Source organism: Thalia democratica, chromosome 7 (assembly GCF_965202585.1).
Source record: "Thalia democratica chromosome 7, ktThaDemo2.hap1.1, whole genome shotgun sequence".
NCBI lineage: Eukaryota > Metazoa > Chordata > Thaliacea > Salpida > Salpidae > Thalia > Thalia democratica.
Window position 1 is genome coordinate 61426332 of NC_139171.1, and position 18375 is coordinate 61444706.

General features: G+C 25.3%; 1 protein-coding gene across 1 annotated transcript; it reads right to left on the reverse strand.

Annotated features, from left to right (window-relative positions):
- Positions 1–136: 136 nt before the first annotated feature.
- Positions 137–16249, reverse strand: LOC145840453 (choline/ethanolamine transporter flvcr2a-like). The gene is made up of 13 exons (XM_082947715.1): positions 16093–16249; positions 15705–15811; positions 15256–15444; positions 14750–14871; positions 14232–14336; positions 13214–13328; positions 9297–9458; positions 6554–6630; positions 6133–6236; positions 3730–3840; positions 2441–2546; positions 1746–1898; positions 137–484 (listed from the first exon to the last, which is right to left on the reverse strand). The coding sequence occupies exons 1-13, from the start codon at positions 16221–16223 to the stop codon at positions 389–391; spliced, it is 1578 nt and encodes a 525-aa protein (XP_082803841.1). The 5' UTR covers positions 16224–16249; the 3' UTR covers positions 137–388.
- Positions 16250–18375: the final 2126 nt, after the last annotated feature.

Sequence of the window (18375 nt, forward strand, 5' to 3'; positions counted from 1 at the left end):
TGAAGTTCTACATTCAACATAAACAGCTACCTAAAATAAGGAAATATTAAGGTTATTATTTTTTTCATACCTTATTAGACTTAAAAAATTATGTTTCAATCACTTAAACAAAGTTTTATTTAACTAGCTTTATGTCGAATCAAAACAATTAGTTTGCTTTTATTTATTTATTTATATGTTATAAAAGAGTGTGCTGTATTTTTTGGTGTTGAAAAAAGATATAAAAGCTATTTTATTACAATAACCAAAAATATATTATATGGGATAAAAGAAAGTTTTAGTTAAAAAACTCAAGTAAAAATTGAAGAAGTTTAATATTTTGCTAGAAGAAAATCTCGCAAAACAGGACCTGCTTCTTAAACATTTAGGGAATTTCCCAAGTTTGAAATTAGTTGTCATCGAAATCATTCATAAGCTCCATTTTGTCTTTGTTGACGATTTTCGAGTTACAGTTGTTGGTGTTGTTAGTTAACTCGTAGTTGGTCTGTTATTTTGTTTATTTTTGTAAGATAATCTTTTTTCAATAATTTTATTTTTACCAAAACTTTAGTTGTTGGCGAACATTTTTTATGAAACAATTTTTTGTTTTAAAAACTTTGATGAAATAAAACTTGCGGCTAATAGGTAATCAACAAGGTTTTTTTACAAAAGATCTTTAAACGACAAAATAAAGTAACTGAAAATAAGTAAAGTTCTATGTTCTTATTACAAAAATGCTTACTATTCTTAATTTTAGTAAACCATAAGATTGTTAAAAATTAGTTAGTAAAACATACTACACTTTACACAAAAAACTTTGTAAAAACTAATATTAAAAAAAAAAATAATTACTAAACTTGTTCTAACTGTATCAACTGCGTTAGTTTAACTCCGATTCTGTTGTCTTGCTTTTTTTTCTGACTAACTAATTGAATTCTACTTATTTTGGCTTTACTTTTTCCTTTCAACTCAACTTTTTTCTTTTGCTACACAATTAAAAACAGTATATTTTTTTATTAAATCGAAGTTAAACTGTTTTTTTTTTAGTTTCATAAACTACTACTATATATAAAATAAGGTTTGAAACTGTATTTGATTTTTGAATAGAAACTAAACTAGTTTCTGCTAATTTCTACCTACATAAAAAGCGTTAAAAACTTATGTACTATTGTTTGTTATGTTTTATAAACTAATATAAATACTTTTTAAACAACCACTTAAACATTTTAGATAAACTTAGATTAGATTCTAAAAATTTCAAGTTCTTGATTAGAAATATTTCTTTGCTTATTTCTTTCGTATTTAAAACTCAAAACTTTATTATAATTTATTTTACATAAATAGTTTCATATAATTTCCATTAAACCTTTTACATGCAAATGGTTTATTCTATATTATCTTATACAATTTTTTTACAGCGATTTTAACAAATATAATTCAAATAAAACATCAAAAGTGGTAACATAAAATAAAAAATATATTCTAATGTCTACCGGTTTTAAAATTGAGCCAACATTTCATTATTAATACTTAAACTATAACACTGCTAAACTACTACTAAACAAAAGTTTTTTTCAGGTAAATTACCTTTTGTTAAAATATCATAAAACTAATTGAAAGATACAAATGAGCTTAAACTAGTCACTGCTTTATTTAGCTTATTATTAATGTTGTATGCGCTATTAACTGATACTCAAGAGCTGTTAGAGCTATTATTTAAAACTCATATAAAAAAAAAACGAATAATTTCATTTAAGGGAAATAACCTTTTTGCTGGCTTGCTGCCGCTTGAGGTCGCACTTCATGCAAACGGTCATAATACTTCCTACTACCAGGGCAACAATCATGAACATGTTTGCAGTGAGTACCGAACTATAGATGAGACTTCCGACTATTGACGTGAATGCTATTCCGAATACCTGTTGTTTTGTTATTACTGTTACTACTAATTATTTATAAAATATTTAAATAATTGCTTTATATACTTATAATGTAATTCTACATACATGTTGTTACTTTATTTATTATCCCAATTACTCCTAATATCATATTTTAATAACGATTTAGTTTAATTTAAAGTTTATAAGAACATCTGTTGTTGTTAACATTAACTGTTAAAGACATATTTCAACGATGATATCGCTGATTTTGTTATACAAGTTTGATACCAAAAATGAACTATGTATAAGCTTATACTTTTCAACAACATATTTACCAAAATATTTGATAGTTTTTATTAATGCTTAAAATAAGCTATTTCGTTTTGGTTTGTAACCTATATGTTAAACTGTCAACAAAACTTTGTTGTCCTTTGCAATAGACTTTTGGAAAAATAAAACTTACATCAGTCTGCACTTAAAAAAGTACCCGTTAGATGTGTAGAAAGTAATAAATTTAAGTAAATACTATACTCAGTCGGTAAAGTTTTAGTTATTATTAAAAAGTTAAAAGTATTAACTACCTGAGCGGAAACATTTAGAAGTCCTGACGACGTAGCTTCAGATATCGGGTAAGTTATTTCGGCGCCAACTTCGAAACCAATAGGTAAATACCCAGTCATGAAAAACCTGATAGTTTATAACAAGTTAAAGGTAAGTTGTTTAAATAATGAAAATGTAAAAATGTTAGAAATTAAATAAAAAAATAGTTTATTTATTATAATTTTTTAAATTTTTATAACAAAGTTATATTATAGTTGTTTTTTAATACTTAAAGTTTTAGAAATTGATTATTGTAATAAATAAACTTTGGCACTAGTAAACAGTAAATTAAATCAAAAAAAAAAACTTGAAATACTGAAAAAATTTATACCAAATACCAGTTTTTCAATTAAAAGTTTTAAGTTCCGTTGAATTACAAGCTAACAAAGTTATTTATAAGATTATAAACTCAAATAATTATTTTACTGTCACCCGAGATATTTGTTTTATTTTAATATTAAGTTTTATCAGTAGTTGTAAATGATTTTAAGCAAGTTAAAATGTTATTTGTAAAGCTAAAGGTATAACTTAAGTAAAAACAAAATTTACTTTTTTCTTATATAATTCAAAAAAATTAAAAATACATTTTAACTTTTGTATACAAGTTAGCTTTTTATATCAAAAACTCAATAGTGAAAAAATAAACAAATGATTAATTTATAAGTTTCAATTTAATAGATGCTTTCCTTAATTGAATCAAACATTACTTCGAGAAAAGTTTTGTTTATATAGATACTTTGAGCACGAGAACAGTTTTAACTATACTTATTTAATCAATCTCATTTGCATATTATATTTTATGCAAATATTTTAATGCAGTTTAAAAATAGATTAAATGGATATATATGTTTAAACTACATCTATTTACTCCTTTGTTTGGTTTAAAACCAAAGTTAGTTTTCATTAAAAATTATAAAAACACCAAAAGCTTTTCAAAGAAAAAATTAAATCAATAGTTAAAAATATTAATCAACACTCTTGTTTTGACAAGAAAAACGTTATTCATAATAAATAAGTTGTCGTTGAAACTTTTATTAAAAAGGTATATTACCTTTAAAAAAGTACGTTAGTTCTTAAAAAAAAAAAACTTTAAAGCTCATATTACAAAGTAAAACTCACTCTGTAAGACAAAATAGGTTAGTTCTTCAAAAACTACTTTATAGCTTATATTACAAAATAAAACTCACTCTAGAAGGCAAAAAAGTTATTAGTTCTTCAAAAAAAAAAACTCTTGCTATTTAATTTATTTTACATATGTAATAAAACAAACCCAAGAAGTCCGATACTGATGAAGTTAATCCACATCTTACCAAGATTTAATGTGGCAGCAAAAACTACGATGAATATCAAAGTTGATACGTATATAACTACAGCAGTTGCTCTGTAAAAAAAAAGAATTATTACTGCGATAAATACCAATGTTGATACGTATATAACTACCGCAGTGGCTCTGGAAATAAAAAAAAATATATTCAATTATTGTTACTACGATGAATATCATTGTTGATTATATAACTACTGATGTGGCTCAGTAAAAACATATTTAATTAGTATTACAATGAATACCAATTTTGAAACGTATACTACTACTGCGCTTGGTCTGTAGTAAAAATCGAAACTAGTAATATATGTTTTTTACAATTATAAGTATCAGTGTTGATATATATATTACTACATTGGATGCTCTGTTAAGAAATACAGTAATATTATTATAAGTAGCTTAAATTTATATTTAATAAATATTGAAGTTAATATGAATGTTGAGTCTCAAAGTAAGTTAATTCAAATCTCACGAACAATAACTAAATTAATGAGACTCGTAAACAGTTTTTTTTTCCTTAAAATTGGTATTCTTAAAAAAAAAGGTTTAATAAGTTTAATCTAACTTTTTAGTGCTATGTTTTACTAAATCAACTTTTTTCTATAAAGTAAAACCCAAGTTTTATTTTTAAAGCTGTCCTAACTACAGATTTTTTTGTATCATAACATGTTTTTGTCGCACTAAGCATGCTGTTGTTATTGTCATCTACTAATTACGTCTATAAATATTGTACAATTAATGTCACTTTCTTACATTAACTAAACTTAATTCAATCGATAGTAAAATTTTACGCCAGTTTTCTTACTGAAGCTGTTACAAAATGACTTTTATTAGAAAAAAATCATTTTCTATTCGTTTTAAACAGCTTCCTTTTTTTTTTAAACAAAAACAGATCATAAATGTTCCATTAAACAAAGATATTTTTAGAAAAAAACACCACTGAACTCTTTTAAAAACAAGCTTTGCTTTACCTATTTTCAAAAACAATTAACTTATGTAAAAAATTGTTTTTTTCCGAACTTTTTGAAACAGCCATGATTTTCAGCTACGATTTATTCATTAAATTCTTAACTGTTTGAACCGAGTTGAACATGAAGTGAACAAGATATCAGGTTAACCGAGGAACAACTTCTTTATGACGTCATAGCAACAATTCCCTTATGACGTCACAGTAAGCAGATTATGTCTATCCACATAAGATCTACCTTTTCGTTTTTGTGACGTAACAAAGATCGATAGAAGGCGATTGATTTCAAAGGGGTCGCCTCAATTATTTATCGAATGAAAAGTTTGTTCTTTAGATGAAAAAGTTTAACTTTTTGTATAAAGTAGGTTGTCTAAAGTAGGGTAGGTTTTAATTTAAACTTTAAAAATATCAAGTTAAATAATCTTAAATTTGATCAATACTTTTCAATTAACCTATACATTTTTAATATCTTGTTATGATCAACTCAAAAACGCTAGTTAAGTGTTAAAATTTTAGTCGGTAACTTTTAATGTGATTTTTTGTGTGGTTAGACTTATATTATTTGAAATAATTTTCAAAAACAAATACTTTACAAAATTGATAACTTTGTAATTTTCAACTATTTAGCAAAAACTCTTTGTAACTTCGTTTAAAAGCAAATAATAAAGCTTGTGTTTCATTCTTAAGGTGAATTACTTATGTATTGCAAATAAACAGCTTTAGCCAATATAGTATATAAAAACAGATTTTTTTTGTATCTTTTGCCAGAATAGTTTATGTTATAATACAGTATTTTATAAAAATTTACATAGTTGCTTCAAAATCAACCAATGATTAATTAAGTCAAGATTTAGTTATCTAGTAGTTTTGTCTGTTTCACTAAAAGTTAATCAATAACTCTTTTGTGTCAGACTAACTGTGTGCTTATAAATGACTTTCCATTAAAAGAATAAACCAGCATTTTTTATACGTATAATTAACCTTAGTTAATCTAGAAAATTTAACTTTTCTTTTGTTTTCAAAATTGTTCAAATCTGCAGGTTAAACACTAAAACTTCGCGGAAAACGTTATACAAGCTTTTGTTTATTATATTATTAAACTTTTTGATAACAACGACACAATATATTTGTTATTAACTGAAATCAAAAAGTATATATACAAACAAACATCTATTTTTTTATTCAAATCATAACTGATGTCAACTTTTTTATTTTCTTATAATTTTACAAATGTACGTTAATACTAATAACAACAAACTTTAAACTTCAGTTTAGTTACCGCAACACAGACTAATTCATGTATTTAATCTTAGTTATGTATAAAAACTTTCAATATATTTCTATTTTGCAAACCACTATGTGTTATAACATTTGTTTAGACAAACTTGTAAGCTTTTGTTTTGTCCAGTATCACACCACATATAGCTGACCCAAACAGACCAGCGATTACCATGACCAAACCAATAAGTCCGATTGTCGCTTCCACCCCCTGTTGTTACGTAATAATGTTAGAAAATTATATGTGACGCAATGATATTAGTATTTTATTACTGTTGTTACGAAATAATGTAATAATAACAACTAGTTTAAAAGTTATGCCCTGATATTTTGTATATTCTAGGAATTACAGCAATTGATTATGACTTCATAGTCGTAGCTAAACTTTAGGAATTTAACAAATAAAACTTTAATTTTAGTTTAATCATTTTGAATGCAGACTTTTTTTTAACTTTTATGTTAACAATTTTTTTGCAAACTTGAATTTTGTTTATACAAAACTTAATGTTCAAAATAATTTAAACTTACATCGACACCTTTAAAGAACGGCACCATCAATGGATTTAGAAGAGTTCCAATTGCGTAGTATACACCCGTATTAATACCTAAAAAAAATTAATTAAACAATATACACTCGTATTAATACCTAAAGTGAAAAAGTTTCTAACATAAAGCAGTTCTAATAACTGAAATGTAAGCTAAATAAACAGTATACATACACTAGTGTTAATAACTAAAATGAAATACATATACAGTATATACACCTGAAATAACGCCTAAAATAAAATTTTGATAAATAATAAACACTCGTATTAATAACTGCAAAAAAAAGTTTAAGTAAGTAATAAACACTTGTTTTAATACCTGCAAAAATATAAACATTTCATAACAAAACACTTGTGTCAATTCCGAAAAAAGTAAACCTTTAAGTTAAAAAAATCTGTATAAAACTATGTATTAAAAACTAAAAATTATAAGTTATTATTTTTTTTATAATTTCATACTAGGTAACAATATTAAAGAAAAAGCACTGAAGGATTTTTGACTTGCCAAATAAATTTAACCTTGTATTCTATTTATAATAAATAGTTTGTCAAGTATTTTACAGTAACATAGTACACTAGTAGTTTATATGGACAAAAGAAAACAAATTTCTGAGTTAGTTTAGCTTAAAACTGAACTTTTACTTTGCTTTCAAACGTAAAAGCTAAGCTTAAGTAAAAATGTTAAAAATTAAACAGCTCAAGTTCAAGTTCAGTACAAATTTAGATTAAATGCTGAGGTTTAAAAACGTCAGTACAAGTTTGCTAGAAAAAAAAACTTGTTTGGGTTACGTAAGAGGTTTTACTTGTAAATTCGATGAGACTAAAAATTTAAAAACAAATTAAACCTTGTACTGAATTTATCCGAAGACTAGTTTAGCCATGCAAAGGCTTTACTTTAAGCATTTAAAGGTTAAACTAGTACCAAATAAATAAAAGTAGACAATAATGATTAAGCTTTTAAAACAGCTAAATTACATAAAGTATTTCTTTTTTAGTTTTCAGATTATAATAAGTAACATAAAACAGAAAAAATGAAAATTTGCTAAAGAAATTTGATATAGTATCGAAAATGAGCTTTATCCGAAAAAATCTGTTGGAATGAGAACAAAAAATCCGCGAAAAACTAAAAAGCGACAAAGTTGGTCTTTTCGCTTTCTTCCGCGCATTTGTACCAGCGCCAATTTTTCCGCAGGTTGGAAAAAGACAAATCGTTGTTGGTGGCAAAATGCGCTTTATTACGTCATAAGGGAACGCACATGCTCAATTTCACACACAATTTGTCGCAGTAGAATAAAAGCAAACAAAGTGTTGTTTTGATGATCAGTAAACAAACTTGTTTTTTTTTAATTTTTTTTTTACATTTGTGTTATCTTGTTGTATGATTAATATGTTTGCTTAATTAATTTACTTAACTTGTGTGCATAGTTTTGTTTTTTTGTTTTTTTTAAACCTTTGTGTTATAAGAATTAATCAAATTACTAAATCTATATTGTAACTTTTATGTAAAATTCACTTAAAATTTTATGTACTTTTTATGTTGTGGAAAAATTTTATATTATGAAGTTCTATTAAAGCAACACGTACATTCAGTAAGTTTTATTTCTTTTATAATTTGCAGACTATTTTTCATGATTAATAATTTTTTCCGAAATATTAACATAAAAATTGTAGTTACTGCTGAACACTAGTAGCTTTATGTGTGCTTTATTAGGTTTTTATTTTAAAATTCGTCAAGTTTATAAGCAAGTTTTTGTAATTTCATATTTCTTCATATTATAACTAATATTTGCTAAAAAATCTACTTTAAATGTTTGCACAGTTATTAATAAACAAAGTGTTTATCGAAGTTTTCTTTTGTGAAATTTTCAAGGTTGTTTAACTGATATGAACTGAGTTTAGATAAGCAACACAAGTACAAAGTTCGAATATACGAAACACTATTTTATTTGTTTGATTGTTATGATTCTAACACAGCTTAACGCAATTGAAAATAAAAATTTTCTTTAGGCAGAAGATTATTATTAAGTTTTCTAATTTGTTTCAACAACTATGACATACGTTAAAAGTATTAGTAAACATAAAAATTGGTAAACTGAAAGTCCGTTTAGCTCAACTATTCAACAAATAAGTATATTGTATATAAATATTACTTCATAATACAAACTTGTAAGTGGCGTAGATACACATTCAGTGTTAAATTTTGCTAATAAAACAGAATATTTAATTCTACAAAATGAACAACAAATTTAACCTATGAATAATTTTTAAGTTTTAATTACTAAATTGGAATATTATAGCATTCAAAGAATGTTCTAGTAGCACTTGAAGAATGTTATGATGCTCACTCTAGGACTTTCAAAAATAGAATTAAAAAAAAACACCTAAACTTGATTAAAAACATTATGCTTTGTATCCTGATATTATTATCTTTGAGTATTTAGGTAAAATGTTTGCGCTTTTTTACGCAGATTTTCATATACATAGTATAATTTAGCTTACGTTTACTAGTAAGCAAACTAATAACCAATTTCAAAGTTCCACTTTAAAAAAGATAGTCATATATTAAATCTGAATAAATACTAATCATATTTATATCGAGTTGTCCGTTAAAAAAAACTTTAATTCTATTAAAATTTTCCTTTAACAAAATACAAAATGAATTAGTATTTATCAAATTTGTGTTCAGAAAACAACGTTAATTTAAAAACAAGTTAAAAACCACCCACCATACGACAGGAAGAGAAGCACGAACGGAAAGTCGGTCAGCAGACTTCTTAGTGAGGATAAATAGTCTCCGAAAGGGGATTCCCCTCCTTTCTCCTCCTCCAACAACGTCTTGGACCTCGCCCTGGCCTTGGAGGGAGGGTGAGCCGGTTCGTCGGATATAACTTAAAAATAAAATTGAATTATTTTTTTTTTACCAGAGTATTTAATTTTCAAAACAAAATGGTTATTTGTTATTTTTTACTATTTATTATTAGACCATTATTTTGTCTTGGAGGGCAAGTGAAGAGGTTCGTCGGATATTTGATAATTTAAAAAAAATCCAAAAAATAAATAAAACATTAAAAGCATATATATTTATATAACACAAGGTTAAACAAAGTACACAAAAGATTATCTGTCTGTTTCGACTAGTAATTTTCCTTTTTGAAATTAACCCAACATGAATTGCTGAGAAGTTTTTTTTATGTTTGAGCACCACAGTATCCTGGTTTTGTAATATAAACGCTAATTATACATTAGAATATATAAGTTATACACTAATCAAGTTGGGCAAGTATACGTTTGTAGGAATGGTAGAGTAAAAATCTTAAGTTCTTAGTTAAGTAAGTTAATATAAATCAAGATAAAATCTTTGTGTTGTAAGCACATTTTAGATTTAGCATTATGAGGTTTTTTTTGTTTAAACAGTTAAAAGCTAACTAGACCATATTTATTAAAACTGATAATTCTGTTTATTTTTACATTTTAATCCAAGTAATAAGTGAACTATGATAATTAAGCTTTGCTATGTATTAGAATAAAAATAATAAAAAAAATGTATATCTTTATAAACTGCTGTTTCGTCAATTATATAAAACTTATTAGCAATATAGTGATTAAATTGTTCTTTGTTTTGAAAAAAAATGTAAAAGAAAAACATTTTCCAAACTTGCTTATTTAGTTATATTAACGAGTTTTAAATCATTTTTTTTGACTCCATTTTAAAAAATATGAGTGGATTCAACTTTGCACACATTTATAAAAATCTGCAAGTTGTTTTAACCTATTGATGTTATTTTGTAAGTCAAAGTTAGTCTGGATCACATTCAAATTGCCAGACTAAAAATGTCAATAAATGTTTCGTAATTTTTTGTCGAATTAAAATATCGAACAATGAACCAATAAAAAATAAAACCAATAATTTTAATGACCTTGAAATCTATAAAGATGAAAGATATACAGGTCAACTTCAAAATATGGATTAGTACAGTTCTAACCTGCTGCTTTTATACAATATTTGAAGTCTCTACTTGAGAAAAAAGTTTATGAGCATTAAAGTTTAATAAGTTTAAGTGTTTTTGACATAAAACTTCAGATTGCATCATTTTAACATAACGTACTTAGATTTTGAAATATTTTTTAAAAAGCTAAAATTTGTGCTATAATAATCATATCACCAGATAAATAAAATAAACAGAACAAGTACACATAAATTTTGTTAACATTTTTTAATTAAGATTTTTAAATATAATTAATAAATGCTGACGTAAAATTATTTCAAAAGTTACGAAAGCAAAGAAGCTACCCTTAGAAAATTATAAATCATACAATTAAAGAAAAACTAACCAAACACCACCATAATATCATAAAATATACAAACAATTATATCAATTGTAAAACTAATCTAATATAATCATGAAAGCCACAAAAACACAAATAATTATTTTTATTCCAAAAATAATCTAAAATGTTCATAATTGAAAATAGCGACATAAAAGGCACGTATACACAAATAACTACCTAAAATGATCATAACAGTCACAAAAACACAAGTATTTATTAATATTTTAAAACTAACCTAAAATAATAATCGAATCCACAGATAATTTTCACTATGCTAATACTAACTTAGAAAAATCATGAAATCCACAGATAATTTTATTTATATTTTAAATTTAACCTAATATGGTCTCAAAGAAAGTTTTATGGATAGTAAATTTTTGATTAACAGTCAAAAGCTAACTAAATTTTTCATCACAGCTTTTTCTGACTTGTTTTTTTACTTTTTAGTGTAAGTAATAAGTAAATGTACAAGTTCAGCTTTGATTTGTATTTTAGTAAATACAACACAATAAAATGTATCTAAGTAAACTGTAGCTTGTTAATTGTTTAAAACTTATTAGTAAGTTAGTGATTAAACTGCTTTTTGTTTTAAAAAATGTAAAAGATCTATATTTATAAACTTGCTTGTTAAGTTATACTAATGAGGTCCACCTCAGAAAAGTTTGACAAATTTTCAAAAAACTTTAAAAGATATATTTTCTAAGTAGTATTTTACACAATAGAAATGAATTTTACTTCAAAAAAGTGATTAATAAATTACTTTAAATTAAACTTTGCACACATTTATAAAAAGCTGCAAGTTGTTTTAACCTATTGATAATTTTTTGTGAGTCAAAGTTAGTCTGGATCACTTTCAAGTTGCCAGACTAAAAATGTCAATAAAAATTTCGTGAACAGAATTATTTGTCGAATTAAAATATCGAACATTAAAGAGGCAATAAGGAAAACCAATAATTCAATTGACCTTAAAGTTTGAATCGTTTATTTATACAGGTTAGTTTCGACTTATAGGTTAACATAAATGAAACACTTTTATTCTACAGTTAAATTTCACAAAAAAAAAACTTTTTAGCCATGCTTTTTTTCATAGAATGATTAACATACGTATTTAAAGCTGTTAGTTTAAAAATTATTTTCAAAGTTATAGATAGTAACTAAAATCAATTTTTTACTGACAATTTTAAGTTAGTACCTTTTTTTTACTGGTTTAGTACAGACTTCAAAAGTTAAAATAAGACTTATTAAAAAGTAATTTAAACCAGGCTAACAAATATATAAACATTATTGAAAAGACTACACATAAAACATCATTTATGGTAAACATGAAAACTCAATAAGATTCTTAACAAAAAGTGAAACTCCGGTTTCATTCAAACTTTTAACTTGTCTGCTTTGGTAAATGTAAACCAGTGCATTAGTAGTAGCGAAGTGAATAAAATCACTGAGTTTTTGATAAGAAAACTTAAGCAAATAGTGATACTTGTATTCCAGTAAAAGATTGAGGCTTAAGCTGACGCGAACAAGCTTTAATATTTAAAGCCTTTTTTATAACACCTTCACTTATTATTTTTGAACTGTTTTTTTTATATAGGTATTGAAATTGACAACTTTTTTACCAGTTTGAGGTCGTATTCAAACCGAGAGTTAAAAACAAAGCCTAACTCACTTCTAGACTTATAAAAGGATACAAACTAACAATTCAAAATACATAGGGTATGTAGTTATATGACTTCAACTATTACTATAGAAAGTATAAATAGACCTAAAACGATATACAAAATCATAAGGTTAAAAAGAAATTACTTATCACTCTAAACTAAAAAGCATCATATAAGTTACAAATACACACACGCTAACCTAAAACGTAATTAAAGTTACAAAAAAAACCGAAAAATCTAAAATTTCCAAATTAACAATTAATCATGAAAAACTTAAAAACCACAAATAAATATCAATATTAAAAAAAAAACTAAAATGATCATAACAGTCACAAAACACAAACAACAGTTAATATTTTAAAACAAACCTAAGTTGTTCATGAAAGTCACAAATCATAAGTAGTTATTAATTTTTTGAAACAAACCTAATAACATCATAATAGTCACAAAAACAAAAATAACTTTCAAAATTTTAAAGCCAGCCTAAAATGATCGTGATTTTGAAAAAGCACAAATAATTACTAATATTTGAAAACTAACCAAGTATTATCATGATAGTAGCAAAGACAAAAATAACTTTTTAAATTTTATAGCAAACCTGAAATGATCATGAATGTGAAACAACACAAATAATTACTAATATTTGAAAAACTAACCTAGTATTATCATGATAGTAACAAAGACACAGATTGAGGCCGACATCCAGAACAAGCTCCTCAGACCAGTTTCAACCAAGACATCTTCTTCCAATTTGGCTGTTTCGTTCAACACCTGTGTGAGTTTTGTAAATTCACATAAATTATGTATATGAAAGTTCAATGTAAACATTTTTTCTCTAGTTTTGCTGTTTTAATAAACACTAGTTCAATTAAAGCACCGTTCAAGACAAAGAAAAAAAATGCAGGTTTATTGGTACTGAATGTATATTTTTATCTGTTTTAATTTAGTCGAAGAGTTATAGGTTAAACTAGATCGCTTTGAGCGATAATTTATTTAGTTACCTGTTTTTGTCTCACACCTGTTTAATTTTATAAATTTATACTAGTTAAAAAGCACATGGTAGTTTTCTGTTAATAAGAACTGTTTGAACTTTAACGCATTTGGAATATCTTTTAGTATGATTAACATTGCAGTACTTACTGTTTACATCCATTTTGCTAGTTGAATAACATTTTAAAATTTTAGAGAAGATAATTACAAGTATCATCTCAAGGGGGTTTAATTAAAATCGCCCAAAAGGGACGATGTCGTTTCTTTTCGGTTTATATTAAACTTTTCTTATCATCGGACTAAAAAGTAAAAAATTAATAATGAAATAAACCCAAGTAGTTAAGCTAGTTCTTTGGTTGAAAACATGATTGTAAAATTAGCTGAATGAAGACAATATAATGTTTATCACTTTTTAAATACAACAACATCTGACCTTAGTTGTTATATTAGCTTTTTGGTTAAATACTTATTCTAGTTGTAAAATAAACTAACTAAAAAAAGTTCGGTAAAAAAAAATCTTTAATAAATACTACGACCCATAACAAACCTTGTGTAGTTGTGATAGTTTTTCGTTGAAAACTTGTTTAGTGTTATTGTTGTACCGTAAAAAATATAGTAAAAATAATACATACTGATAACCTACAAAATTTCGAACAAATTTATTTTCATTGTTTTACTTCTTACCAGAGTAGTTTCATTAGCTGTCTCGTTAACAACTTGATTGTAGATGTTGCTCGAGTAAGAAGGGACCATTAGTGGGGGTATAAGGAATCCGAAAGCGACACCTAGCTGTTAAATTATATTTCATAATAATAGGTTTATACAAGAAAGTTGGGGTAGAGGTTGTGAAATTACTGTTAACGTGTTATAATTTTGAGATTTACTTAAGATGCATTTTCGAGGTTAAATAAATAAAGATTGATGAAAAATGAGTTTTTATTTAGCTGTTGTATAAATGAATACTTCATATATCAGAATTATAAATTTAAAAAAGTCAAATTGTAAAACTCTAAAACATATTTTTTTTAAACTCTAAATTACCCTATACTTAGCCAAACTTAAATTAATAACTTTTATATCGAACTAAATATATTGGTTTCTGAGCTTCAATTTAAATTTTCAAAAACATCCAGTTTTTGGTTCATATCAAAACATATCTCCTAAACCGTAAACTTTAATGTATTTTTTTTTAACAAACTCACCTGATTACCGAATACGCCGATGGAGGTCGCTGTTGAGACTTTGGACGACTCGAACCACAGCGATGCGATTTTGGCGGGAATTTCTAATATGAAGGATTGGGCGCACGCTGCTACAGTCTGACCTGGAAGTAATATGTTGTATGTAGTAAAAAAAAAATTTATCAAGACTCGGAATTTCTAATGTGATAGTTGGATGGAAGCCGATATGGTCTGGTCTGAAGTAAATGCTTTTTTTTGCTTTGTTATGTTACGCATTATTATGCTGATTGTGACTTAAAAATAAAGCTATCTAAACACTAGTTTGTTTTTAAAGGTAAGCGCTTTATTATCAAAAATAGATATCTTTTTACATAAAAATCATAAGCAAACTTTTTTTTTTCTAAAAACAACTTTACAACACTCCAAATTAAATTTAGCAAACTGCTTAATATTAGACTCATTATCAAACAAATAATTACTAACAATCCGCTTAGCAGCAAGGTTTAAGGTAAAAAACACAAACTCACCGATGAAAGAGATATAGAAGCTATCTGGATGAACTGAGAACAGCTTTATGACGCTCCCAGCACTGTTAAGCAAGCTCCCTATTATGAGACACTTTCTCAACCCGTACGTATCAAGAACCCAGGTCGCCACAAACATCAGGGGTATGTAGGTTGCCATGTACAACATTGAAGTCCACGAAATAGCATTTACTGGAGTTTATTTAACAATATTTAGAGTTTCTTAAATTTAAAAATATTCAACTACTTAAAAACTAGTATTTACAGAATAATTTAACTGAAGTTTGTATTTTTATATTTAAAAAATATACATATATATATACGTAATACAATAAATAGTCTTATTTATCAGAAAGTTAAACCACCATCTGTGAAGTTCATTTGTTTTAACAGTAAAATAAATTAATATACATATTAAATAAGTTTTGTTATAAGATTAATTTTAATAAAACCTGTAGTTGACCAGTACATAGTTACTACTGATGTTAGGATGGAGTATTCGATCCACTGAAATGCAGAAGACATTGAGTATAAGCAGAAGATGCCCAATACGAGCCACCTGGTTGGAAAATATTTTTATTTAGTGTACATACTTTTTAAAATTATCTCAATTTATTATGAATTATTGCTTTAGTTTAGAAAGTTTGTTAAGGTAAAATTTAGATTATAACATTTATCGTAAATTTTTTGTAACAGTATTTAAAATAAAGCATCGAATCAAAGCTTTTTATCATGTTTTTTTTTTGGTTATACAAAAATTTAAGCTTTTACATTAGAAACAAATAGCAAAACGAAAAAAATAAAACGTAGAACACTTTGCAGAATTACAACAAATAAAACCTTTTGCCGTAAACTTGTATCGTCTCCCCTTCAGCGTCGTCACTTTTCTCGTTGCCAGGCAACAGCTTGTCGTCATCGTTCATGCTCTTTTCCTTTGTGACGTCACTGTTTTCTTTGGTGACGTCACTCATCCTCTTGAGCTTGTTCGAACCCTCCTCTATCATCTTTGTTACGTCAGAATCCATTTTTAATCGGTCTAGTTCTAAGATTTTGAAAAAAAAATTAAAAGAACAAACTTTGTTACAAAACAGTTTATGCAAAAATACTAATTAAAAAGAATATTTTTGTGAAGTTAAAGTTCATATTTTATCAATTCGTGAAATTAAAAAAATTATTCGACTTTTGAGTTTGATTTTTTTTCTGCATTGTAAAATTGAGAAAGTTTGCAAGAAAGTAAATTATAAAAAAGTATATAAATATAACAAAGTTTTAACATGAAGTAAAATAAATGTGTTACAGCGTAAATATACAGTTTTATTAAATACTACTTGAACAAAAAACAAAACAGTTTACATCAATAGTTAAAACTTTTTTTAAACATTTTTAATATTTGTTTTATTATGATTTATTGACATAAACTTTAAAAAAATTTTACTCCAAAAATACTTGACCATCTTATAAAAAAGAGTTAAGTACGTTGCTAAACTTTATACTTTTCTAAACTGATAGTTTTTTAATGGTTTTCTGTTTAGAGGTTTTTTACAGTAAGTATAACATATTTCAAACGAAATGACCATAACTTATTTGCTGAAGTCTTTTAAATCTTAATAAATCTAGAAAGAACTAAATTCAATAAGCTTTAAAACTCAATGGTCTAAAAATTAATCAACTTTGATATATATAAAAAAAACTCAATAATTAATATTACTGCTATAAACAACATTTTATGCTTTATTTAATAATAAAAAAGCATCAGTTAAAAAAAACTTAAAAGTTATCCAACACAAAAATAACCCTGTAAGCAAATCTAAAAAAATAACTCAAATTCAACTTTTGTAATAGCAAGTAAAGTAGAATCAATATTCTTGATACAATATGAGTCTTATTACTGCAATTTGTCATAAAATGACATAAAAGGCAGAGTTTTAACAATAGTAATTAATCAGAGACTCTTTAAAAACTACACTTTTTTTCTTGTGATTTGTATAACTAATATATTTTGGACAAATCTCAAATAAAAACTGACGATAAAGGAAATTCATTCATTATTAAAAACTTTCCAACAGCTAATTCAAACTTTTGTTTTTGAAAGAAGCTTTTCTTATTCTGACTTTAAACTGTTTTTCCAACTTATATATAAATTATTTATACCTTTTTGTTTTGCAAAAGATTAAATTTGATTTAATTTCAATCCAAATGTTTATTTCCAACCTTTGTTTAAGACGTAAGATTAAAATATTTATGTTGGGATGAATTTAATAATAGTTTTTATGATTAGAATTCATTCAATAATCAAAAATTAAAATAATCTAATTGAAAAAAGACGTCAGTATACTATAGAAAAAAAAACTTGAAAGTAAACAAAAACACATTTACTAAAATATTACTCAATATATTAAATAAATTGAATTTAAGCAGTAAAATTAGATAAAAGCTTATATTAATTTGAAAAATATATAAGTATTAGAAAAGTTGTTTAGAAAATACAAAATTTGCACAATAATTAGCGTAATTTTCTAGAACAAAAGAAAACTGAATTAGTGCAGTTATTTTTTTTTCAAGCTAATCTGTTTTGATTTTTTGCATAAAAAAGAATTATTTAATACTAATTAATTTAAGTTTGCCATAATTCAAGTGACCTTAATTAAATTTTTTACAGTTTATTATCAACAAAGCAATGTTTCACTCTTATACTCTTGCATAAGAGATCATCAGTTGTTACAAATAAATCTTATTCAAATAGAATCTAGTCTACTCGAGACTACTATAGTCTAAAAACTAATAATAATCTAATAACTAAATTTTAAGCACTTAAGTTGAGAACTTTCTATTTTTTGATTTAAAGCAAACTACAATGAAAATTAAATCTTCAATAACTTTGATTTTTGACTACTTTAATCTAAAATATAGTTTTGTTATTCAATAGAGTTTAACTTACGAAAGTTTAGAATAGAAAATACTTAGGTAATTATTGTTAGCATGTACATTTATTTGGTAAAATAGTTATACAACATTTATCTTTTTCGTCAATTTTTTGACATGTTAACTTTTAACTTACCGAGTTTAATACCATGAATTATTACGTCACATTAAGAATCGATATTGATAATACCGCAAATGTAA